The 21,995-nt window shown below is 48.5% G+C and overlaps 8 protein-coding genes and 1 non-coding gene across 9 annotated transcripts; 4 read left to right on the forward strand and 5 right to left on the reverse strand.

Moving 5' to 3' along the window:
* Window positions 1-849: 849 nt before the first annotated feature.
* F4807DRAFT_465631 (dynein regulator) lies at window positions 850-2,386 on the reverse strand (the record flags this gene model as incomplete). The annotated part of the gene is made up of 3 exons (XM_048002300.1): window positions 850-2,028; window positions 2,098-2,263; window positions 2,349-2,386. 3 exons carry the CDS (start codon window positions 2,384-2,386, stop codon window positions 850-852), a joined length of 1,383 nt encoding a protein of 460 aa, XP_047849031.1.
* Window positions 2,387-4,266: 1,880 nt separating this feature from the next.
* F4807DRAFT_447049 (armadillo-type protein) lies at window positions 4,267-7,992 on the forward strand. Its single transcript, XM_047999853.1, has 3 exons — window positions 4,267-4,863; window positions 4,933-7,542; window positions 7,598-7,992. Exons 1-3 carry the CDS (start codon window positions 4,804-4,806, stop codon window positions 7,622-7,624), a joined length of 2,697 nt encoding a protein of 898 aa, XP_047849032.1. The 5' UTR covers window positions 4,267-4,803; the 3' UTR covers window positions 7,625-7,992.
* On the reverse strand, window positions 7,993-10,140 carry F4807DRAFT_447052 (NAD(P)-binding protein). Its single transcript, XM_047999854.1, has 2 exons — window positions 8,680-10,140; window positions 7,993-8,446 (listed from the first exon to the last, which is right to left on the reverse strand). Exons 1-2 carry the CDS (start codon window positions 9,430-9,432, stop codon window positions 8,168-8,170), a joined length of 1,032 nt encoding a protein of 343 aa, XP_047849033.1. The 5' UTR covers window positions 9,433-10,140; the 3' UTR covers window positions 7,993-8,167.
* Window positions 10,141-10,351: 211 nt separating this feature from the next.
* Window positions 10,352-10,457, forward strand: F4807DRAFT_t156. Its single transcript has one exon. It is a non-coding gene; the product is annotated as a tRNA-Ile (tRNA).
* A 113-nt stretch (window positions 10,458-10,570) lies between these two features.
* On the reverse strand, window positions 10,571-12,485 carry F4807DRAFT_472005 (MFS general substrate transporter; the record flags this gene model as incomplete). Its single annotated transcript, XM_048002979.1, has 6 exons — window positions 10,571-11,044; window positions 11,101-11,191; window positions 11,246-11,602; window positions 11,682-11,861; window positions 11,931-12,086; window positions 12,201-12,485. 6 exons carry the CDS (start codon window positions 12,483-12,485, stop codon window positions 10,674-10,676), a joined length of 1,440 nt encoding a protein of 479 aa, XP_047849034.1. The 3' UTR covers window positions 10,571-10,673.
* A 743-nt stretch (window positions 12,486-13,228) lies between these two features.
* On the forward strand, window positions 13,229-14,871 carry F4807DRAFT_472009 (Clavaminate synthase-like protein). Its single transcript, XM_048002980.1, has 5 exons — window positions 13,229-13,656; window positions 13,707-13,976; window positions 14,084-14,201; window positions 14,342-14,383; window positions 14,442-14,871. Exons 1-5 carry the CDS (start codon window positions 13,258-13,260, stop codon window positions 14,747-14,749), a joined length of 1,137 nt encoding a protein of 378 aa, XP_047849035.1. The 5' UTR covers window positions 13,229-13,257; the 3' UTR covers window positions 14,750-14,871.
* On the reverse strand, window positions 14,868-16,420 carry F4807DRAFT_447060 (uncharacterized protein). Its single transcript, XM_047999855.1, has 2 exons — window positions 15,636-16,420; window positions 14,868-15,589 (listed from the first exon to the last, which is right to left on the reverse strand). The coding sequence occupies exons 1-2, from the start codon at window positions 16,275-16,277 to the stop codon at window positions 14,975-14,977; spliced, it is 1,257 nt and encodes a 418-aa protein (XP_047849036.1). The 5' UTR covers window positions 16,278-16,420; the 3' UTR covers window positions 14,868-14,974.
* Window positions 16,421-17,268: 848 nt separating this feature from the next.
* F4807DRAFT_454641 (zinc-binding dehydrogenase) lies at window positions 17,269-18,300 on the forward strand (the record flags this gene model as incomplete). Its single annotated transcript, XM_048000606.1, has 1 exon — window positions 17,269-18,300. One exon carries the CDS (start codon window positions 17,269-17,271, stop codon window positions 18,298-18,300), a length of 1,032 nt encoding a protein of 343 aa, XP_047849037.1.
* A 149-nt stretch (window positions 18,301-18,449) lies between these two features.
* F4807DRAFT_331956 (threonyl-tRNA synthetase) lies at window positions 18,450-21,753 on the reverse strand. The gene is made up of 7 exons (XM_047995280.1): window positions 20,446-21,753; window positions 19,839-20,368; window positions 19,723-19,755; window positions 19,548-19,593; window positions 19,247-19,489; window positions 18,971-19,186; window positions 18,450-18,881 (listed from the first exon to the last, which is right to left on the reverse strand). The coding sequence occupies exons 1-7, from the start codon at window positions 21,545-21,547 to the stop codon at window positions 18,694-18,696; spliced, it is 2,358 nt and encodes a 785-aa protein (XP_047849038.1). The 5' UTR covers window positions 21,548-21,753; the 3' UTR covers window positions 18,450-18,693.
* Between the last annotated feature and the right edge of the window lie 242 nt (window positions 21,754-21,995).

Below are 21,995 nucleotides of genomic sequence, written 5' to 3' on the forward strand. Positions count from 1 at the left end.
CCCGTGAATACCTACGTAGGTACCTATCTATGTTATGTAATAGGCACGTGTATCACATCCATGGATGTACCATCGGAATTCAGATGTTGAAGACTCAAGTCCCTTGCTTACCGAGTATGTACCCGGTACATAACAGTTATCCGTAACACGCCGCATTGCGATGTTGCTATGAAAAGCTGCAACTTCGGAATACTTATAGGAATGCAAAGACATAATTTCGGTGTTTACGTATCTCAGCTATTAGATAGTTATAGATACGCATAGCAAGTTTCACCAACTGCTATGTAGATTAAAAGTCTCATCTTAAGATAAACATCACTACAATCTCTTATACCTAGAAGTCGAGAAGATACGCATATTATAAGCAATTAAAACTACCTAGGCAACACGCACGGGATTCATGCTCGATCATCCATATTCAAACCTCTCGGTACGCGGTGATTGGGTATCTATTTTCTTCCATATCTAGGTACTGTTGCCATCATTGATCAGCCTGACGATGTCAACACACCGCAGAAAGATGGTGCCAACCTTGGAATTTACAACACCTCCAAATCTCGTCACTTCTTCATTCGTCAAGTTCGGTTCCATCCTATAGCCTTCCAATCACTCGGCTTCAAAAATCCGTCTCGGGATTTCCTGTAAGCTGCCTCAAAGAATGGCGTAATTGCAGTTGCGCGATAGCCACGGCATTCGAGTATAGGTCCTCTGGCCTCTGCTTCAGGGTACGCATTATCTAGCCGTGAAAGCATGCCAGATATTGGTGGGAGCCTAAACCAACTACTAATCGACACCAGGACCAGCCGTTTCTTGTTCTTCTGGGCTCTGTTGCATATCTTGGTTATACTTTCAGTTGGCGAACACTCTTAGTTTGCAGTCCACACACCCAGTTGCGATAACGCATCGGATCTGCACGTCAGCCTTCGCGGTACCATTCGTAGAAGCACCATTCTGTCCTTCGGCTGACCCGTTTGCCGCTGCTTCGCGTACAATTCCCGGCGCCCACCTTAAGCAAGACACGAAATGTCCATGTGCGTCTACGAGCATCTTGACGCACTTTCCCTCTTGAGACAAGTCCCAGCAACGCAAGACCTTGTCGTCGGAGACGCTGAGCAGGTATTTCCCTCCTGGATGAAAGACTAACGCCCTCACCCAGTTGTCATGCCCCACAAGAGTCTTGATACAATTCCCTCTCGCATCCCAGATGCGTATCGACTTGTCTCGGGATCCAGTCGCCATAAACTCCGCAGAGCTCGACGCCGGGGGCGGTTTACTCAGTCCGGCTAAAGGCGCAAGGTACTGGTAAGTGGAGGGAGGTGCTAGAGTACAACATTCGATCGTATGCTCGTGGCCGACCAATGTCAACTTGCTCTCGGGGTTTGCAAGCGAAATATCCCAGAGGCGAGCGGTCTGGTCGTTGCCGGCGGACAATATATAACGGCCATCCGGCGATGGGCATACATCCCTAACCCACTCCGCGTGTCCTCGTATCGTCTTCACGCAATAGCCCGTCGACACATCCCATATACGTAGAGTCTTGTCCCTAGAGGCGGATACAAGAAGATTACTAGAACTTGGCGCACCGGCGGCACCTGATGGAATGAACCGAACGGCACTAACGCTATGGTCATGTCCTGGTAAAGTCCTGATATTCTTGTAATCTTCAGAAGGGTCCCATAATTTAATGGTTAGATCGCTCGAGCACGATGCGAGCAGGGTTCCTCCCCTTGGACCACCGAAGTCAACATCTAATACCGCTTTGGTATGTCCCTTTATCGTCCGCTCCAATTCTCCCAGCTCCCAGTCCCATATTTTTATGGTGTAATCCTCAGAACCGGTGGCTAGGGAGGAGAAGACAGGGTGAAACGCGACGGAGGTGATAGGACCTCTGTGGGACTCCAGGGTGTGGCGTGCAGGAGATCGGGGGAGCCAGCTAGACGGATCCTGGTTTCGCTTAGAGAGAGAGGTGGGTGTTGCATTATCCAACTCGGATTGTAGGGAGGCGGTCTTTGACTCCAGCTCCATAATCTAGTATAGGGGTGATCTATATATCAGCAAACGGCCAATGCTCATAGAGGAGAATGTCGATTGCCATACCTTCTTCTGTAGCCGCACAACGCTGGTCCACTTCTTTTCTAGGAGACCCTCATATTTCTTTGACGTAGCAGAATCAAAGCTGTCGCCAAGATTCAATTCTTCTCGTAGTGCAGCGGCAGTGTTGGGAAGATTGTTAGATGAGAGGTATGCAACGATGGCTTTATGCCTTGGACAAAAGTTAACATTGTCTCCTAATTTTTCCATTTTCGAACGTGGTGAGAATACAATGGATTCTCAAAGGGAGAACTTACAGCTCTTCAGCTTGGCGTGAAGTCAGGAGTTGGCTCATCTTGTCCAGTTCACACCTCAAAGACGTTCATGAGCCTAGCAATGAGAGAACGATGTTAAGTCTGCTCGGGAAGTGGAAGTGCGGTGATCAATATAGCTGCGGAACCTGAATGCAATTCTTAGGAGAACCTGGCCACAACAAAGAGAGGGCGCAGCCAACCCGACACAAGATGTTAGGGACGGTCTCAGAAAATAGCGACAAAGAAGAGGTATGTAATATAATAGGATTTCCAGTGAAGTGACAATAATGACAGCTTAGGAGACGTCGTTGGAATGTTTCCGAATTGGACCGGACAAGACTGCTCGTCAAAATGGGAAAGACGCAAGGGTCGGGCAAAGTGAACGAATTGCCGGCGAACTATACAAGACTAGGATATACTCGGAGGGCTTTGCCAGCAGATCGAGTATGCGAACCGGACTGGCGTAAAAGATGTGATATCCTCAAACTATTGGGTTGAAAAGGTAGTGGTGTTGGTGGTCGAATTGTTCGTTCAGTAAAATGTGGCGTGTGTGCGTATGCGATATACGGTATACGTAGAACCCAGACTACATATGCACCTATTTACGTTTGCGTGACGGGTGTGCGCCGGAACGATAGAGTTAAAGCTCGACGTCGCCGTTACAAGTGCGAAATAGGATCGTCCAATTTAATCAAGTAGATGCGTCCGTATGCGGTAACGGAGGCATGTCGTTTCGGAGGGAGACAGATGGGCGATCGGTCAATTCGTCGGACCTTGAATGGAAAGAGAGAGAGAATAAATAACAGCCAAAGATGTTTTGACTTATTTCTCTATTCCGACGGTGCATTGACTGGTGATAGATTGGAACATTAGAACATTCATTGGAACCCGACAAGACATGTGCACATGTGAAGCCACATGGCTTGACAGTTGGTAGTTGGGAGCACAAGCCACAAATATACCCCTCCATTTACAGGTAGGTACGGACGTTCCTACTGATGCCACTTGCGTTCTGGGGTATTTACGTATTGACATCCTCCATACGTACCTTGTACATTTACATTCGATGTTCATCCATGTAATAAATAAACGAAATACGGAATATCTTGATACCTTACACATAAGTAATTATATATACACATTCAATAAAAACTGGTTCAATACAATAAAACTTCAAGAAGATTTTACTTATATGCTATAATATTCATCAAGTCCTCAACACATGTGTTAATTAATGCGGTGTACCTTGCAGCAACAGTGCAGTCATGGATGTGTTCAATTGTTCCGACCCAAGTATGTATCGCTGTACCCAGTTGCCCTGATGGCAACCCCAGCTAAATCGCTACGTCAACATTGAACCTTGTAAGTCAGTAGCTAGGTACCCCATATTTACTATTTCGATGCGTGAATATTAGTGGTACAATTTTAGTGGGATGCCTAAAGGCAATAATTCGGCAAACAGATACCTTTCGTTATCGTCAACATAAGGTTCAATTGTTCGACCAGGTCATACCTAGTATGGTATAGGTACCAGTTACTTATGTAGCATCGCATCTTACCTATGTATGTTTTGCACCCCTCAACTTTTAAAACTTCAGATGCACATATAACTTTATGGAATCTTTCCCCTATCGGATACCCTGGGTACATAATTGTTTTTATCTTGCCTTTCCCTTGGTAAAACTTTCTAAGGAGAGACAGCGCTATCAAACTCCCTTTGCCGCCTATATTCTACCGAGTCCCGAATCCCAAGACCCAAGATCCGAGTCTCGAATCTCGGTCTCATCCCATCAACACATCTAGCCCGAGAAAACTTTCCACGACGAGCAGTACGAAGAGCGTAAATACACGCAGGAGATATACGTTTATCGACGGGCGACTGATTATCGACGGCTGACGACTCGACGGCTAGCTTAAATCCCAACTTTGTCTCATGAAAGCAATGTATGTTCATCATGTCTATTATGTTTACCTTCACACAACCAACTCGGCTTGTCCCTCATTCTATCCCTCGCTCCTCGACATTCATACTACCACATGCTCTTCTATGTGTGGTATTGATCAGTCTCTCTATACGCTCTACGGATTGCCTTCCCCCGACACTGGAACCAACGCGGTAACATCATCATACGTACTTATTATTCCCGCGATGGATGCAAGACAAGGCACGCAGAACGAGGAACGAGGGACTAGAAACATGGGAAATCGCCTTCCCAACTCTATCCCGAGCTCTTTGTTTCCCTATGTTTCTCGCAATACATGGACAAGATCCGTCTTTACCTGTCAGGAATTAGTTGTAACGAAACTGATACAGAAAAGCAGTCTCGACTTTGTCGCCTAGACGTGCTGAAAAAGAAGCCAGTCGCGCACCCTTCGACTACCACACACCCGCTCCGCCCCGAAATCCACATCTACGTCGTCTACGGTCCAATAATATTTTCCTCCTGTCACCGCCAACATGGCTGAGGGAGAGCCAGACTACAACTCTCTGCCGCTAACAGACAGATGGGTACATAAGGTGCGTATATCGATTAATATGCCCGCGTCGTCGTGGTTCTATTATACTAAACAATCTCAATATTAACAGGTTTGGAAAGCTCGCAAGCAAGCGTATGAAGAAGCAGCAAAACAGTTTGAACTTACTCCAGATGAACACGATCCCGCATTTCGGCCATTCAACCAAGATCCCAGTCTATGGAAAGGCGCTGTGGCGGATTCGAACGTTGCCGCGCAATCGGATGGCATCGCTGCATACTGCGCATTCCTTAAATTCGGTGGGAAAGAAAATTGTGTACGTTCGCGAGGCCAAGTAGTTACCCCCATCGTCGAAAAGGGCCTTGTGTCTACAAGGCCGGCTACCAAGGCGTCTTCGGTCGAGGCCCTATTGCTGCTCATAGAGCTCGATGTCGCCGGCCCCATAGTCGAGGACATCCTCCCGGCCATATCCGCAAAGCAACCGAAGGTCATTGCAGCCGCCTTAGCAGCGCTGACCACCATCTTCCACAACTACGGTTGCAAAATAGCCGACCCGAAGCCTGTTCTTAAGATCCTTCCCAAGGCATTTGGACATGCGGACAAGAACGTACGAGCCGAGGCTACTAATTTGGCGGTCGAGTTCTACCGATGGCTGAGGGACGCGATGAAGCCCATGTTCTGGGGCGATTTGAAGTCGACCCAGCAGTCCGACCTAGAAGCACAATTCGAAAAAATCAAGGCAGAACCGCCGCCGAAACAAGAACGTCTCTTGCGATCCCAGCAGGCGGCCATGGCTCGCGCACCTCCTCCAGGGGCCGAGGGAGAGGATGTGGACGAAGACGACGGAGCTGACGAGCCGGCCGAAGTCGACGCGTTTGACCTTGCAGAGCCCCAAGACGTCTTATCAAAGGTACCCGCCAATTTTCACGACAACCTCGCCTCTTCAAAATGGAAAGACCGCAAGGAGGCTCTCGAGGCAATTTACGCTGTTCTCAACGTACCAAGAATCAAAGATGGTGACTTTGGCGAGATCAACCGTGGTTTTGCCAAGTGCATGAAAGATGCCAACATTGCCGTGGTAACTCAGGCAGCTCAGTGCATCGAGGTACTCGCCAAAGGTCTTCGAAAAGGCTACGGCAAGTATCGGTCCGTCGTCATGGCGCCCATCATGGAGCGGTTAAAGGAGAAGAAGCAGAGCGTTGCAGATGCACTAGGTGTTGCTTTAGATTCAGTATTCCTTTCTACAAGCCTGTCCGAATGTCTAGAGGATATCTTCTCGTTTCTCAGCCATAAGAACCCGCAGGTCAAGGAGGGGACTGTGAAATTTCTTGTCCGGTGTCTAAGGACAACCAGGGAGCCTCCTAGCAAACAAGAGGTCGCTGGTATGGTTGAAGCAGCGAAGAAACTACTCTCGGAATCGAGCGAGGGTTTAAGATCCGGCGGCGCTGAGGTTCTAGGTACGGTCATGAAGATTATTGGCGAACGTGCCATGAACCCTCATCTCGAAGGCCTAGACGATATCCGAAAGAACAAAATCAAGGAATACTTCGACAAAGCCGAAGTCAAGGCTAAAGATAAGCCTAAGCCAGCTCCGGCTCCGGCTGCGCGAGGCCCACCCGGCGGTCCGAAAAAGATCGTTGGCGGTGGTAAGAAAGCCCCCGGTGCCACGAAGAAGGCTGCTCCTGCTACTTCTGCACCCCCTCAGCCCGTGTCGGAGTCCGCCCCCACGGCGCAACAGGCATCTCGACCCGCTGCGGGCAGCAAGCTTGGCATGCCTAAAACATCCGGCCTGACCGGGCTCAAAGCGCCGCAGAGACGTATCGGTACCCCGGGTGTCGCATCCCCCCGACGAGCACCAGCTGCCGCAGCCCCTCCGCCGCCTCCCGTGGAGGATGAAGAACCCCTAGTATCGTCACCTCCGCCGAAACCGCGAATTGGGCTCGGGCGAGGTGGTCTTGCTGCACGGTCGTTAACAAAACCTGCGGCAACCCCCGCGGCAGCTCCTTCGGCGCCCTCGCCGCCTCCATCCAGCGGCCTCACGGCCATGGAGCGCGCGGAGCTTGAGGAGCTGCGCGCGGCCAACGATCGACTCACCAAGCAGGTAGATGAGATGCGACATGAGCGAAATAAACTCGTTTCAGAAGTCCAAGAGCTCAAAAACCAGAATGCCGGTCTTATTGAGGACCACACGCGAGACGTGCTTAGCATCAAGGCCAAAGAGACCCAGCTAGTCAGAGCGAGAAGCGATGCGGAAGCAACCGAGCAAACCAACGAGAGGCTCCGACGGGAACTAGAACGCCTCAAACGCGCACTTAGCAGAGCCGAGGGTCTGGGCATATCTGGGGGTGTCGTCAGTCCAGGAATGACGAGCCCTACACCAGATGACGTGGGTATATATCGCGACGGTGCAAACTACTCGGGTTCCAGAAACAACAGGATGAGTTTCACCAGCACTCTGTCGGAAGAGAAGGAGAATGGCGACGTGCCCCACAACTACCCGAGAAGCAAGCTAAGCCCAGATTTAAGGTATAATAGCGGATCGAGTGGTAGGGGAAGCCCTGCTCGCGGCTTCAGGAGCGCGCCAATAGAGGAAGGAGTTGGTCACGGCACCGGATCCGGTATGAGTTCGGCCCCAGCTGGAACCGGTGGTAATGGCGTGGAGAGTTGGAAGAGGGCAGCAGAAGTTACGAGCCAGCTCAAGGCCAGAATAGAGCAGATGAAGGTGAGATTCCAGACCGTTGCCGTTCGTGTTTGCAGTAATAACTAACGGATCCTAGGCCAAACAAGGGTTTAACCGACCGTAAAGTCGGATACGTCCAGGAGTCTGGTCGTCACGAAAAGGCGTTGGTTAGGAGACGAAAGTTGAAAAACGGGGGTGGGAATCAGGGTCATGTCTGCTTGATCGAGTGCATTTTCGTGGCGTCGGTTACATACCCCAGCTTATTTCGTCCGCTACTAAAGAATTCGGGAATGTCATGATAATTACTTAGGTATTCTTAGACTTAATTACCCCGGGCTTCAGACGGGGGCGTGTTCGTACAACCCGTTCATAATGATGGAAGTCTAGGCCCCTTTTCGTGATCGGTGGTTGAGGGTGACAGGTCCAGGCAACTACCACGGTGACCTGATAAGTAACAATGTTCGCTCTAAAGGCTTTATATTTTTAAACATCATGTCACTTAGATTGGGAATCGGCCTGGGAAAACCAGGTTCAGCTTATCAGATACCAAAGTGAATGGTATAGCTAAGCCACTGCCACCATTGTCAAACAGCTATGTCAACTACCGAGTTCCCATGTGGCCATGTAAACTCATCTACAAACGACACCACAACCGCCACGGACTCGTCTATTTGATTTTCAGGAGAGCCTTTCCAAAGTTCTCACCCTTTAGCATGCTAACGAATCCCTCAGCAGCCTTTTCGATGCCCTCAGTGACGTCCAACTTGGCCTTGATGGACCCCTCCACAATCCACTTCTGGACGTTTTGTTGATGCTCTTGGAAGTATGCACGCCCAAATTCTGGTTGCCCAACCAGGAACCCTTGCATGGTTATGAGCTTCGAGATAAGCAGGTAAAGGCTTTTGACACCGTATCTTTGGTCAGGAGGGAGGTTATATCCCGAAATCTACACAGATGTTAGCACAGAAAAGCTACCAGACTTCTTCAAACATTAAGGGGGGAGGGAGCTGATCGCACCACTATAACAACACGAGTTAGCAATTACTTCCTAACGAATGATTTTAGAAATAAGCATCAGGGGTAAAAGTCCTTCGGCCCAGTAGTCTAAGAAATTGCGGCTGCAGAGAAGGGCTACAATAAGGGGGCAAGAATTTCCAAATGGTACATACTTCCACAAACTGGGATCCGTCCGTGGCTATTCATATTATGGAGGGCAGCTTCAAGCTGTTCCCCTCCCACGTTCTCAAAATAAATGTCGATTCCATTCGGCGCAATGCGGGGAAGCGCGTCGAAGGCGCTCTCCTTCTTGTAGTTAAAACCACCGTCGAACCCGAGCTCCTTCGTGATATAGTCCAACTTCTCGTCGGAGCCAACGGAGCCAACGACTCTGAGTCCCTCATGCTTGGCAACCTGCCCGACGACCTGTCCAACAGCACCAGCGGCCGAACTGACAAATACCGTCTCCCCCTTTTGGGGCTTCCCGATCTTGTGCAAACCAGCATAGGCGGTCAGACCAGGCATCCCTAGCGGGCCGAGAAACAAGCCGAGATCCAAATTGTGCGGGTTGTTAATCTTGCGGACGCTTGCCATCGAGGGGTCTGGGATTCTAGCATACTCTGCGATCGGGAGGAAAGCAATTACGGTGTCCCCTTCTCTATACTCCGGGCTGTCCGATTTGAGCACCCGAGCAACGGTATGATTTGTCAGCGGATCATCAATAGCAAAGGCCGGCGAGTAGGATTTGATGCCGGCATCGCGCATCTTGCTACGAAGGTAAGGATCAAAAGAGGCGTAGAGTATCTCGACGACCAGGCCTCCTTTGGGGGCTTCCGCGTCTAGATCTATCGGCCGATCCTCGACAGCGAGATGTTCGCCCGGTACCGGAAACCCGGTTGGGACTTTCTTAAAAATAAGTGTTTTGTTCGTAGTCATTGTCCAAGAATCTAGTCGCTTCTATGTGGAGGATCTTAATTGGTTTTGATGGGAAGGTGAAAGATCGGATGCTATCGACGAGTAACATGTATATGGGGTGGAAGATCCGCTTGCGCAATCATTTTCTTTCTTTCTTTTTTCTTTTCCTTTTTCGACGGATATCCCACTCTTATATCTCCTATTACATATCTAAGTACGCATTTTAATTTTGCACGCATAAGTTAAGACGAAAAAGATGACGTTTTAGGGGCGTCAACAAGCACGACTAGACGAAAGAATCCACCCCCGAAACAAGCTTCAGTTCGAAGATATCCGAACAGCAAATTCATCAGGTCCCACATGCCTAGGCAAATGAGTTAATAGCCTAGGCGTTGTACCTAGCTTAGGTTAAAGGAGGCAGCAGATTGCCTAGATAATGGGTAGAACAGTAGGTAGAATAGGTAACTCGCCCGTATGGAATTTCCGAATCCGTGAGGTTGCCCCGAATTTGTGGGATTTGTGGAATTTCCGAAGTTGCCTAGGCATTGTTGGCATTGTTCCGTACGAATCTGCACGTAAGAGACATTCAGCATTCAGCATTGCCGACTTCCCCGCCACTTTGCCTCCTAGTATGTCGTATCAAGAGAAGGTCTAGAACACTAAGCCCATCAGTGTATGTGTACAACATTACGTCAAGCCGTAGATTCATTATGGCAAATATACCAAGTTCATTTATGTCTAAGAAAGACGTTCTTCATCACGGGTTTAACTACGGGAAGGTAGGCAATATACATTTTGCGGTATCGATAAGGGGTTCGAAAAAAGGCCCGCTAGCGGCTCTGACACATGAGCAAGACATACAATGAATATAAGTAAAGATAACCAATCAGCCGACAATTATCCAAGCGCCACTTAGCAGTGGGAGTCTGGATTGAGAAATGGTCCTATGGTGCAGTGGTCAGCATGGTGCTCTTATACTTATATACAATTGTGTATTGAACATATGAGTTATGCATAGGTCGTGGGTTCAATCCCCACTAGGACCAAGTTTATTTTTGCACAACGCTTGCACACATATATGTCTATATACCTATGTATCATCTATGCGTTTAATTCAATTATGATAATGCATTCATTCATTATTCGTCTTGACCGATGCCGCCAACCCCAAATTCCTACTTCATGCTGTGCAACATAATTAAAGCTATAATCATAATTTAGTTTTGTTTATCTTTTACCTCACATATTCTATAGGCTCGCATTTACACATTTAAACCCTCTTCTGCCTGTCTCTTCCGATCTTTCCGCCAAACAAGAAGCCACGAGGTAAGTATCGATGCGATCCCTACGCAAAGAAACCCAAGGCAGATCCCGTATGACACGTGGTACGTCGGACCAAATACCGTACTAAACACATGAGGACCCGCGATGCCGCTGAACTGAGCCATCGCATTCGTCCATCCGATGCCGAGCCCCGATCCGACGGTCCCCTCGAGATCTCGAATGCGTTCGGGCCATATTACCGGATACGCCGAGCCGGCACACGACACGGCGATGATCATAAATATATATCTTGCCAGTGCATTTTGGACGGTGAAGAGAACAATATAGCAGACGATGATCGCCAACTCAACTGCAATCCAATTAACCCCTAGATCCAAATCATTTCTAGGCCGAGTGCTAACTTACTCGCTACCGCGGTCGTCCACGGCCTGATGGTTTTTTTATGTAGAAAATAACCGACGATATTAAGGAATAGGAACGCAGAAACATATGGAGGCTGTCATTAAATATTAGCTACGACTCGAGGCTAATGGTTGATGCGATTCCTTACAATGTTCATTAACTGCGAGTTGGATGTAGTCGTAAATCCCAGCTCGTAGATGACAGTAGGCAGTGCGGTCCCGATTCCAAATCCGCCGATGCCGTGGCAGATCCAGAAGATGGAAAAGGTATAAAAAGTTGGATCTTTAAAGAGCTTTCTCAGAGATTCGAAGTCCCAGCTCCCTTTCTTGCCTGTCGGGGCAGTCTGTGCGAGACGTTCTTGGAGAACGGCTCGCTCCTTGTCCGTGAGCATACGAGCCGTCTCCGGGTAGTCAGGGAGCCATAGTGCTACGGCCGAGAGGGCAATGGCGGGTAGACCTTCGATTAAGAAAAGCCACCGCCAGCCAGCGAGGCCTCCTAATCCATCCTAGAACGTAGGCTGTCTCAGTGATGGCATCCAATAATAAGGTTGTACGACAAGGGAACATTTAGATAATATAACCTACCATAAATCCGATAGAGTAAGCAAGCAGACCGCTCACCGCTGGAGAAAGCTGACCGACGGAGTAAAAAATGGCAATTCGTTGGGGCATCTCCCTAGGTTTATACCAGAAGGCCATGTGATAAAGTACGGCTGGGAAAAAACCCGCCTCTGCCATGCCGATGGCAAAGCGGACGCACATCATCTGAACCCATTCATCGCATCAGCAACTTCCAGTTCATTACCCTCATATCGTACCACAGGATGTGCTTACACCTTTAAAATCCTGTGCTGCGGAAGATGAGCAGGCAGATATACCCCAGCCGAGAATAAGGACGAACATCCACCGCGAAGGGGAAAACACTTTCATTGCTAAAGTATTTGTTGGTTCGAAGATCATATAGCTATATGAGAAAATAGACAACGTCCACTACAAATTTCAGGGTCAGTTATTCTACCGTTTGTATTATGATTCCAAGACCAGTCGAGGACTCTCGATTCTAAGATAGGCTGAAAAAGAGGCTGAGCGGCGGGTGCTACTCACTGCCCACTGTGAGGGACTCAGTCCGAGTTGTTTCTTTATACCTGTCCCATGCTCAAGATTGATTATTGCTGCGTTCGAGTAATTGGCTGAGTCGATAACCCTGAAAATATAAACCAACGAATAAAACCCGACCAGCCACAGATCTATCCTTTTTATAACTGACTTTTCTAACCCGGATTCAGCTTCTGGTAACTCTTGATCTTGAGATATTCCGACGTCATTAATCTGACCCGACGTTTCCGTGTCGTCAGTTATAGCATAAACTTTGCTTGAGCCAGAAGCCATGTCAACGTATGTTCAAATTGATTAGCTTTATTCCAGGTGTCGTAAGTTGGACGAGAATCTAGACAAGAGGATATAGGACCTAGTGAGATAACAGGAGACTCCTAACCAAGACCCTGGGCCGGCGGTTATAAATGACGATAGAGAATCGCTCGAAGTATAATCCTATGGAGCAACAACAGTTGACCCAGCTTGGTTTACACGGGCTCTACTAAGATATGGCGCCATATCACAGAAAATTGTGACAGACTCGATACCCCGGGTTCATTCCGCCTTAATGGTTCCTAGTATATATCCCAACGATAGGCGATACCCCATGACATTGGAGCTGGAGGGAAGAGTAGATGTGACTACAGAAAAAGATAGTGCTCCTTTCATCTTCGTCAACGTTATCATTGACTGCGGGGAACATTGTCCGTCGTGGAGGCGCATCCGACGTTTTCGGAACCCATCGAGGCACCCCGGAAGTTTCTCCAATCTCATTACTATGTTTCTGAGCACGCCTACGATGAGGTCGATGAGAACACCAAGCACGCAATTACCCCCGCCTCCAAATTCACCTCCAACGCAACCAATTAAGTTATGGATGACAGGCTATATTCATATCAGGAGGGTATAGAATTGATATGAATTAATCAGAGCCAATAGAAGAAACGATATTCTTGTTTCCAAGCATATAAACGCCCAAGTAGACATAAGGCGCAGCTATCTATGTTATATTACATTACGATTGTTTCACCCAAAAGGAATAGACTAATCAGTTAGATCGATCAAAATGGCGCCCATTGCCCTTGAAGCACCCACAGTTGATCGATCAGGCGATGGCAAGATTCTCGTGAAGCCGTGGTCTCGGCCAGCAAAGACATCAGAACAGCTAGAATGGGCAGAATTGCCGAAGATTGATCTGTCACTCTTTGACAACCCCGATGGCAAACAAGAGCTTGCCCAGCAGCTTTACGACGCTGTCACCAGAGTTGGATTCTGGTCTGTGGTCAACACAGGGATTGACGATGAGCGCGTGCTCCGTCAGTTCAGCATCGGGAATACCTTCTTCAAGCAGCCAATCGAAGAAAAGCGAAGGTTCCCCTGCAACTTTGCTGAGGGTGAGTATTTCGGGTACAGGGAGAATTCACGCTGGATTGGCGACACGGGGATTAAAGAAAACGTGGAAATGGTACGCACATCGTCCTGAAATTTGCAGATTCCAAACTCATGATATGATAGTTAAACATCCCCAAAGCTATCCCGGCATACGACAAAGTAGGAAAACACAGGATAGCGGAGGAGAATTGGGACGAGATCGCTTCATTCCACAAAGATTTATTCGAGAAGGTGGTGCGAAAGCTCTTCGTTCTAATCTCTATTATCCTTGAGCTTCCGGAGAACTACCTCGTTGATGCACACGGTTATGATGACGAATCTGACGACCACCTCCGCTACATGCTATATAATGTCAGAAGTCAGGAAGAATGGGACAAAGCCCAGGCTTACTCCGTACGCATAGACGCATTCCGCCCCCCGTCCTCTTACCGCTTATTATTTTTCGAACCCCTATCGAGTGTGAAGTGAAGAGATACTAATTGACATCTTGGTACATGCAGAAAGGGGGCCATACCGACTTCGGGAGCTTGACTCTGCTTTTCTCGCAGCATATTGCCGGGTTGCAGATCCGCACGCCCGAAGGCCAATGGAAATATGCTAGTCCAGTGGACGGTGGTAGTAAGTCCAAATTCCTAAAGTCTCATCAAAGATATCCGTGATTTGCATAAGACGATCCTCCTACCTTTGAATGATACGCCAGAGTGGAAGACGTATGGAAACTGCGCAAGAACGCGAGTTGCTAATCCAAAGTATTGCAGTTACGTGCAATGCGGCGGACACGTTGACATTCCTTACGAACGGTGAGCGTCCATCTCAGGTTGACTGAGTGCCCGCTTGACTAACGTGAATATACTATAGGTTTTATAAAGTCCACCATCCATCGCGTAGTCACGCCACCAAAAGATCAGATCAACATTCCACGTCTCGGCTTACTGTACTTCAGCAGGCCAGGGGCTCGCACGCCTATGAAAACAGTCCCATCCCCTCTCCTGGATCGACTTGGCCTTATTCCACAGGAGGACAAAGATCCTAACAAGCCCGTAGTGTCCGGAACCGAGTACGTCCGAGCAAGAGTCAAGGATGTTCACTACAAAACCGTCCTGGATAAGCGTGAAGGAACGACATTCGAATTCAAGGGTCTGAAGGTACAGAACCACTATGTATGACAGGATGCGCCTATAATTTTACAAGATGTCCGCGTTGGTCGTTATGTCTCTAACCTGTCAAGACGTTCTGACGAACATGCTGTAGGGCAGACTGTTGGCAGCTATTGGATCACTTGCATTTTTCCCACTTCTGCATCTAGTTCGTGAATTATATGAAAGCATATTGATTTTCGATTCCCTAAACCAGTGATCCTCAACATACACTAGAGCTCGGCTTTGATGACGTTATACATCGTAGTAGGGGTATGGTGCGCTGCTATCTTCCCCCTTTTTCCGCCTTTCATCTAGTAGCTTATACCAAAATATGACAAAAGCAGGCCGGCAAATCATAGTCAGCACATCACCCTTTTCCATTGGCTTTTCCGGCGCATATTCCCCCAAAGAGTGACGAATTAGATCACTCGCATCGTAACGGCAGTATTTGCACATCGCCTCCATATGCAATGGAAATAGTGGCTTCTTGTCCTGACGCACGACGATGACACTCCCTACGCCGTCCTGCCATTTCAAGGGGGCAAATCCCCAACCTAATTTCCCCATTTGAAGTTTAAGGTCGGCGTTCGGGTCGCAGCACAGATGGAGGTAGGTAGCGTCTTGATTATTAAAGGGGCTCATACCTTCGAAGGCCTTGTAGTTCTCGTTGTTGGCCCACTTTGGGTCGGGACGGCAATGTTGTGTGATGATGGGCAGCTCAACGCGTTTCATAATCTCGGAGACGTCGCCATAAGAGAAGATAGGGTCTGGCTGTGCAATCTCAACTGCCTCAAACTTCGGCCGCCCGCACATCTTCTGGTCCCCGATACAATTAATCCTGACACCCTTGATCTTCTCGCCGACGGACTGCAGTCATGTAAGTAACAATAAGGATAAACGATATAAGGTTCACCTTTTGGCGCAGTTGCGACAACTGCCGATTGACCGGCACTGGATCAAGGCTATACGAGATCAAGAGATCGGCCACATGTCGGAAGTCGTTCAAGTCAAGGTCCTTACAAGCGATCTGGTCGATACCAAGCCCCTCCTTTCCATAAGCTAGTATCGGGCCTCGCCAGTCAAGGGACCGGTATGGTTTCGTGGCAGTGATAGCAGCGATACTTCTATTGGGCCTGGATCCATCGACAAGAAAAGAATCGCTATAGCAAAGATTGATTGTATCCGAAAGATCCCTTTCCAAGATCCGGTTGCGCTGAATACTCGTGGTACTAGCAAACACGTCTACACCTAGAAATGGCTTCTTGTCAGGATGCTGATACCATCCATCCTCTTCGTCATCGCGCCACGGGCAATGAAGCCAGATGAGTTCGGGTTTCTCCTTGTCAACCGGGAAGAAGATTGCTCGAAAGTGATTTTTGCTTGGTCGCTTGGTAGTATCGAAATTCGAAAATGCTTTACAGAGAAGCTTGTGGGTAGGCCAGTCAGCACGTTGACATGCTTTTGAGCAGTAGCGGATGCTCTTGCAACGGTCGCAAAAGTTAGCACTAGATGTGTTGCAAATGATGCACGAATCTTTAACTTCGACGCCCGCCATGATTCACTCAGTGGGAGAACGATGTGCTTGAGAAGAGACGGATAGAGTGGATATGTTTTTTTGGTAAGGGAAAAACCCATGAAGGAGAATATAAGAGAAACATATGTTAAACATTTCAATAGGACCACGTAGCTCGTGGGAGGTGTGTTTGTGATAATGATTTGCTGTTGGAGCTGCGGCAACCTGCATGTGCCGAACGGTTTACTACCTACATACCGAATCAGATCAATTCCAAACACTTGAACCGAAAACGGACATTCGAGTAATACGGTATCTTTATTGTGCTTCATTTCAAAGGAGGTATGCTTATAATATAAGAAGTCACATACTATATCTTCCTAGGTACCTTATGTTATACAGTAGGTAGCCATCTAATATAGAAACGGGATATCACACGAACTTAATCATCTATACACAAAATGAGAGCCCTTGGGCTATTCCACATCACCAGAGCAAAACCATACAAGAACAGTACCGCTCCAAGACATTGATTAACAAGGTAGCGAAGGAAATGTAGAAGATGTAATGCGGGTTCGTACCAATGCCAAGTCTATGGTGACCGCCTCAATGACATGTACCTATGGTAGGATATATGATCCCAAGTAAACATTTCTGTCGACAACCTATCAGGCGCACATCATTACACGTCTGTTTGACAGGGGAATCCCTCAAGTAAACATTCCCGTGTCAATTATATTCCTGTATGAAGCTTATGTAATAATTCCTAAATATTTCATTGGCTATGTCTTCGTATTTATTACAAATGTTCGAATTTGTCAGCTCCTATATTATTAACTAACACCCGTATCAGGTCACCGCTCTAAGAAGAAGGCATATATAAATTACTTATACCGAGAGTAACACTAAAGCTTTCATCCAAACGGCATCATTGCCTTCAAAGCAACTATTTGTTCTGCATACACACCCTATCACAGCCTCACCTCAGACACATACCAATCCAATTGCTCATAGGGTCATAATGGCACCGAAAATGAAGGCCTTGGTCACCGTCGAGGGAAAGACTGCGACCGTTCAGGAAGTAGATATCCCGAAACCTAGCGAAGGCGAAATATTAGTCAAAGTCCATTATGTGGCCCTGAATCCGACGGATTGGAAGCACGTGAAATTCGTGCCGCCTGGTCGAATCATCGGTTGTGACTTTGCCGGTATTGTGGAAGACAGCAATGGCTCCCGGTGGCGCAATGGGCAACGCGTCTCAGGTTTTGTCCAGGGTTCTTCTGTCGATCCGCTCAGAGGAGTATTCGCAGAGTACGCCGTCATCGAAGCCAGTCTGGTATATCCGATCCCGGACGAGATATCCTATCAGGATGCCGCCGTCATCCCATTAGCCTTTGCTACGGCCGTGCAGGCAATCTTCGGGAGGCTAAAGTTGCCCGAGCCAAGCAACCCAGCCAGAGACGCATTCCCTTTCCTTGTCAGCGGTGGTACCTCGAGCGTTGGTCAGTACGCTGTTCAGTTGGCTAAGATGGCCGGTGCGTTTGTGATCGCAACCGGATCAGCTCGAAACCACGAGCTTTTAAGATCGCTGGGTGCCGATGCCGTGGTCGATTATAAGGATCCAAATTGGCCAGAACAGGTACGCAAGCTCACTCACGATGGTCTCGAATTTGCTTTCGATTGCATATCCGAGAAGGGCACACCAGAGGCTGTCGTAAAGTCGTTGTCGCCCGCAAAAGGAGGGCACGTCGTCACTATCCTCCCCGCGAAAGAGATCAGGAACAAGATTGGGAGCGAAAAGGTCCAGATAGAAAGTACCATTGTGTATACCGTTTTCGAACGACCACGAAGCTTCGGCACCTTCGACAACTGCGGAGACGCGACTCCGGGCGACAAAGCCTTATGGGAGAAGTATCTGGTCATCCTACCGGAATTGCTCTCTAGTGGTAAGCTCAAGCCTAACAGGGTAAGGGAGCTTGGAGGATTTGATGGTATCTTGTCTGGTTTCAAGGAGCAGGAGGAGGGCAAGGTCAGTGCCGAGAAGCTGGTCTGTAAGATTTCATGATTTTCGAATGAAATTAGTCGCTAGATCCATAGGGAGTTATTTTCTAACCTGGAGAATATGAGGGTCTGGTTGACCTCAAGTCGTAACCTTAACAATTTCCCCAGTCGATATACTGGCGAAAAATCAACACGATTTTCTATTTATTTTATTCGGGACTGTATTGTAGTGCAAATGCTTACCATAATTCATTTCCTCCTTTTTTATAGTGAACATAGGCTTATCTAGTTGCCTGTATATTCTAGAGAGGATAACTTCTTTTTATTCTTCAGCCTCGTCCTCGTCGAGTAGAACAGATTTTCGAAATTCCTTTTATTATAAGTACTTCGCAGGGTCAGTCAGGTCCGGCAACCTGAGATGGTCTATCGCCTCTTGCTAACAATGTCAAGTCACAACTCAGGCCACCTTCTTATCCGCCTCCTTCGCTGACGGGAAGGGATTGTATGATCCCCGATCAGCTCGCAGTTTCTGCAGCTTGTCGACCACCTCTTCCAGCAATACAGGCTTGCCACGATCCTGGGTCGACGTGTCGTCGCGATATCGCACGTTTACCTGTCGGCCCCTCATCTCCTCATCTCCGACGACTAAATTTGACAAACACCGATTCCGTTAGCAACTTGCCAGAGCTAGAGAAGGAATAAAGTAACGAGACGTTAGCAAGGAAGGCACTCACCAAAGACAAAGTTGTACTGCGCCAACTGTGCATTTCGCACCTTCTTGGGAAGCGTATTTCCGGTTGTGTCGATGTCTACGAATATCCTCGCTTTCTTGAGGATCTCTTTGACTTCTTGAGCGTATGGCACAAATCCCATGCCTACGGGTATCACCATCACCTGTCGCGGACTTAACCAGAAAGGCCACTTGCCAGCGAAGTGCTCAATGAGAATGCCTACGTGACTCGGTCAGTATAAGCGATATAACTATCCCCTTTCTTCGTCGCCATGCTTACCCATGAACCTCTCGATAGAACCAGCCATTGCGCGATGAATAATTACCGGACGAGCGCATCCGGGGCTCAGGGGTTTGACCACTCTTCCCCGTTTGGCTCCGCTATCGCCTGTGCCGGGGTTCCCGGAGTCCGCATTAGGTGGCTGAGTTTCCTGGACCTTTACTTCCGCCGCCGGTGCGGCTGGCTCATCCTGCTTGGATTTCCCGGTCTGCACCTCGGAGGTGATGTATTCGAGGCCGAAGTCTAGTATATATCTGTTAGGGATGTATATTAACCGGCAGGTTAAAGACGCATTACTTACTCTCGGGACCCATGAAGTCAAGCTGAATAGTAGCGCATTGCCACTCCTAAAGTCCTAATTAGCCCACCGGCTCTGAAAAACAAGCAACGACTTTGAAATTCGAAAGGGGAAAACACCAAGATGATACACTCGGTTTTTCAAAACTAGGGAGATATTTAAACAAGCGCGTACTGACCCGGTTCAAGCAGTCCAAAATCTTAATATCGATCTAGTATATAGTTAGCGGAATCGACCATAATCACGGTAACAGGGGAGAGCCGGGTGCGAGGGAGCGAAGAGGACAAGAAGTACCTTGGGCCCATAGAAGGCGCCATCACCCTCGTTGAGAGTCCACGATACACCACCGGGACCTGCCGCAAAGCCATCCAAAGCTTCCTTTAGCATGCCTTCGGCCTTGTCCCACGTTTCAATCTGACCCATGAATTTCTCCGGGCGGGTAGATAGTTGAAGCTTAAAGGTAAATCCCAACAAGCCATACATCTCAGATAGGAAGTCGAACAGGTCAGAAATCTCGGCGGTAACCTGGTCGAGCCGACAGAATATATGGGAATCGTCCTGTTGGAAACGGCGGACACGTGTCAAGCCCGACAACGCGCCGCTCGCCTCGTTTCGGTGAAGGACGCCGAAGTCAGCAAAGCGTAAAGGTAGCTGATTGTATACCCTCGGGGAGTGCCCAAACATGAGGAAATGAGCTGGACAATTCATGGGCTTCAGGCCCCATTTCTCTTTTTCTAAGTCCATGACAAACATGTCCTCTTGGTAGTACTCCCAGTGACCGCTGATCTTCCAGAGCTCCGAATTGAAAATGTTTGGGGTGATGACTGAAATCGGACTAGTCAGCTAAGACGGGGAGAGAAGAAGTACAGCGAGTGATGAGGAGTCTATTCCATATACGAACCTTCTTGATAATCCCGTTTATGGTATTGGTCTCGGAGGTACTCGAGAAGGGTGTTGTAGATTCTTGTGCCGTGGGGCAGGAAGAATGCCGAGCCGGGGGAGAGCTCGTGGAACATGAAGAGCTCTTGTTCCTTTCCAAGCTTCCTGTGATCTCGCTTAGCTGCCTCCTCCAGGAACTTCTTGTGCTCTGCCATCTTCTTCTTATCCGGGAAGGACACTCCATAAATACGTTGGAGCGAGTCATTCTCTTGAGAGCCAAGCCAATAGGACGCCGAGTTCTTCATGATGGAGAAGGCTTCGATCCGACCAGTATCCGGCACGTGTGGTCCACGACATAGATCGATCAGGGGGCCGTTACGATAGATGGTGGTAGAGGTACCGTCGGGAATCTTAGTGGAGATGATGTACTGCTTGTATTTGTTGTAACTAAACATATCGAGAAGATCCTGCTTTGTGACTTCGAGGCGCTCAAATCGCTGACGATCCTTGACGATGTCGGTCACGATACGTTCTAGAGGCGTCCAGTCGCTCTGCTGAACAGCAGCGCCTCCGGGCAGAGCCATCTCATAGTAGAAACCATCATCGATCGGGGGACCGATGCAAAGGGAGCAGCCGAATCGCCTCTCACAGGCTTCGCCAAGAATGTGGGCAGAGCTATGCCAAAACACCTGCTTCCCCTGCTCGTCGTCAAATGTCAAGAGCTCGAGCTTGCAGCTCTGCTCTAGAGGTCTGTCGAGATCCCACAACTTGTTCTTGTCTCCGTCCAACCTGGCAACGACGGAGCGCTTATACAAGCTATTAGAAACTCCCTTGGCGATCTCTCCCGGCGTAGTCTCCCAGCTAGTGCCGACTTTAATAGACCCATCAGGCATGGTGATGGTGATTTGTTCGCGAGGTCGCTTGGCTACGTCTTCGTCATACTTTTTCTTTAGGCGATCGAACAAGTCGAGTCGCGTCTTCAGGAAATCGGGCGGCGGGTTCATCTCGACGGGGCCAGCGCTGGCAGCATCGGCGCCGGCTTTGCTCTTCTTCTCCTTTTTCGCCGGCTTCTGCCCACCGACCACGACTTTCTTAACATCCCCAGACCTTGCGTCGTCGGCCATCTTTGCGCTGTTCTCGGTAGTGAGTGTTGGCCGAGTCCGCCTCCCCGAGCAAAGTTGAGGAGTGAAATGGAAGATGAAGGCAGAAAATATTTAGAAAGATTGGGTGGTCGGAGAAAAACAAGATACCTTTTTTAAGGTTAAGGAAAAAGACTGAATTGAGTTGAGTCACTGTTTCCTTCCTTAGGTACTTGACACATAAAGTTCTAAGGTACATACGAGATAAGGTAAAATATTATTTTGCCCGCCGTTCAACTGCTTATTGCCCCGCTACCCCGCATACCTACTTCAATAGTACTCGATGTATTGTACATACGATACCGTGCATGTATCGATAAGCATCTTAGCTCCGGAATCGGGTTAGTGCAGGGACAGTACTACGTATAACCAGTACAGCAGCACCTTATCCTATCATCAACTCATCCTGTCGTATGTAAGTTACATAAACTAC

The sequence above is a fragment of the Annulohypoxylon truncatum genome (assembly GCF_022578515.1).
Source record: "Annulohypoxylon truncatum strain CBS 140777 unplaced genomic scaffold F4807scaffold_56, whole genome shotgun sequence".
NCBI classification, from domain to species: domain Eukaryota; kingdom Fungi; phylum Ascomycota; class Sordariomycetes; order Xylariales; family Hypoxylaceae; genus Annulohypoxylon; species Annulohypoxylon truncatum.

Excerpts from the sequence above, each read along its gene's own strand:
- F4807DRAFT_472009 (XM_048002980.1), top strand. The coding sequence starts at position 13,258 with ATGGCGCCCATTGCCCTTGAAGCACCCACAGTTGATCGATCAGGCGAT. Across the intron at positions 14,202-14,341 it reads TAGTCCAGTGGACGGTGGTA|TTACGTGCAATGCGGCGGAC; the intron begins GTAAGTCCAAAT and ends AAAGTATTGCAG. Across the intron at positions 14,384-14,441 it reads GTTGACATTCCTTACGAACG|GTTTTATAAAGTCCACCATC; the intron begins GTGAGCGTCCAT and ends AATATACTATAG.
- F4807DRAFT_447049 (XM_047999853.1), top strand. The coding sequence starts at position 4,804 with ATGGCTGAGGGAGAGCCAGACTACAACTCTCTGCCGCTAACAGACAGA. Across the intron at positions 4,864-4,932 it reads CAGACAGATGGGTACATAAG|GTTTGGAAAGCTCGCAAGCA; the intron begins GTGCGTATATCG and ends CAATATTAACAG. Across the intron at positions 7,543-7,597 it reads CCAGAATAGAGCAGATGAAG|GCCAAACAAGGGTTTAACCG; the intron begins GTGAGATTCCAG and ends AACGGATCCTAG.
- F4807DRAFT_447052 (XM_047999854.1), bottom strand. The coding sequence starts at position 9,432 with ATGACTACGAACAAAACACTTATTTTTAAGAAAGTCCCAACCGGGTTT. Across the intron at positions 8,447-8,679 it reads ATAGCCACGGACGGATCCCA|ATTTCGGGATATAACCTCCC; the intron begins GTTTGTGGAAGT and ends ACATCTGTGTAG.
- F4807DRAFT_447060 (XM_047999855.1), bottom strand. The coding sequence starts at position 16,277 with ATGGCGGGCGTCGAAGTTAAAGATTCGTGCATCATTTGCAACACATCT. Across the intron at positions 15,590-15,635 it reads TGTCGCAACTGCGCCAAAAG|TCCGTCGGCGAGAAGATCAA; the intron begins GTGAACCTTATA and ends ACATGACTGCAG.
- F4807DRAFT_331956 (XM_047995280.1), bottom strand. The coding sequence starts at position 21,547 with ATGGCCGACGACGCAAGGTCTGGGGATGTTAAGAAAGTCGTGGTCGGT. Across the intron at positions 19,756-19,838 it reads GCGCCTTCTATGGGCCCAAG|ATCGATATTAAGATTTTGGA; the intron begins GTACTTCTTGTC and ends ACTATATACTAG. Across the intron at positions 19,490-19,547 it reads TGACTTCATGGGTCCCGAGA|ACTTCGGCCTCGAATACATC; the intron begins GTAAGTAATGCG and ends GATATATACTAG.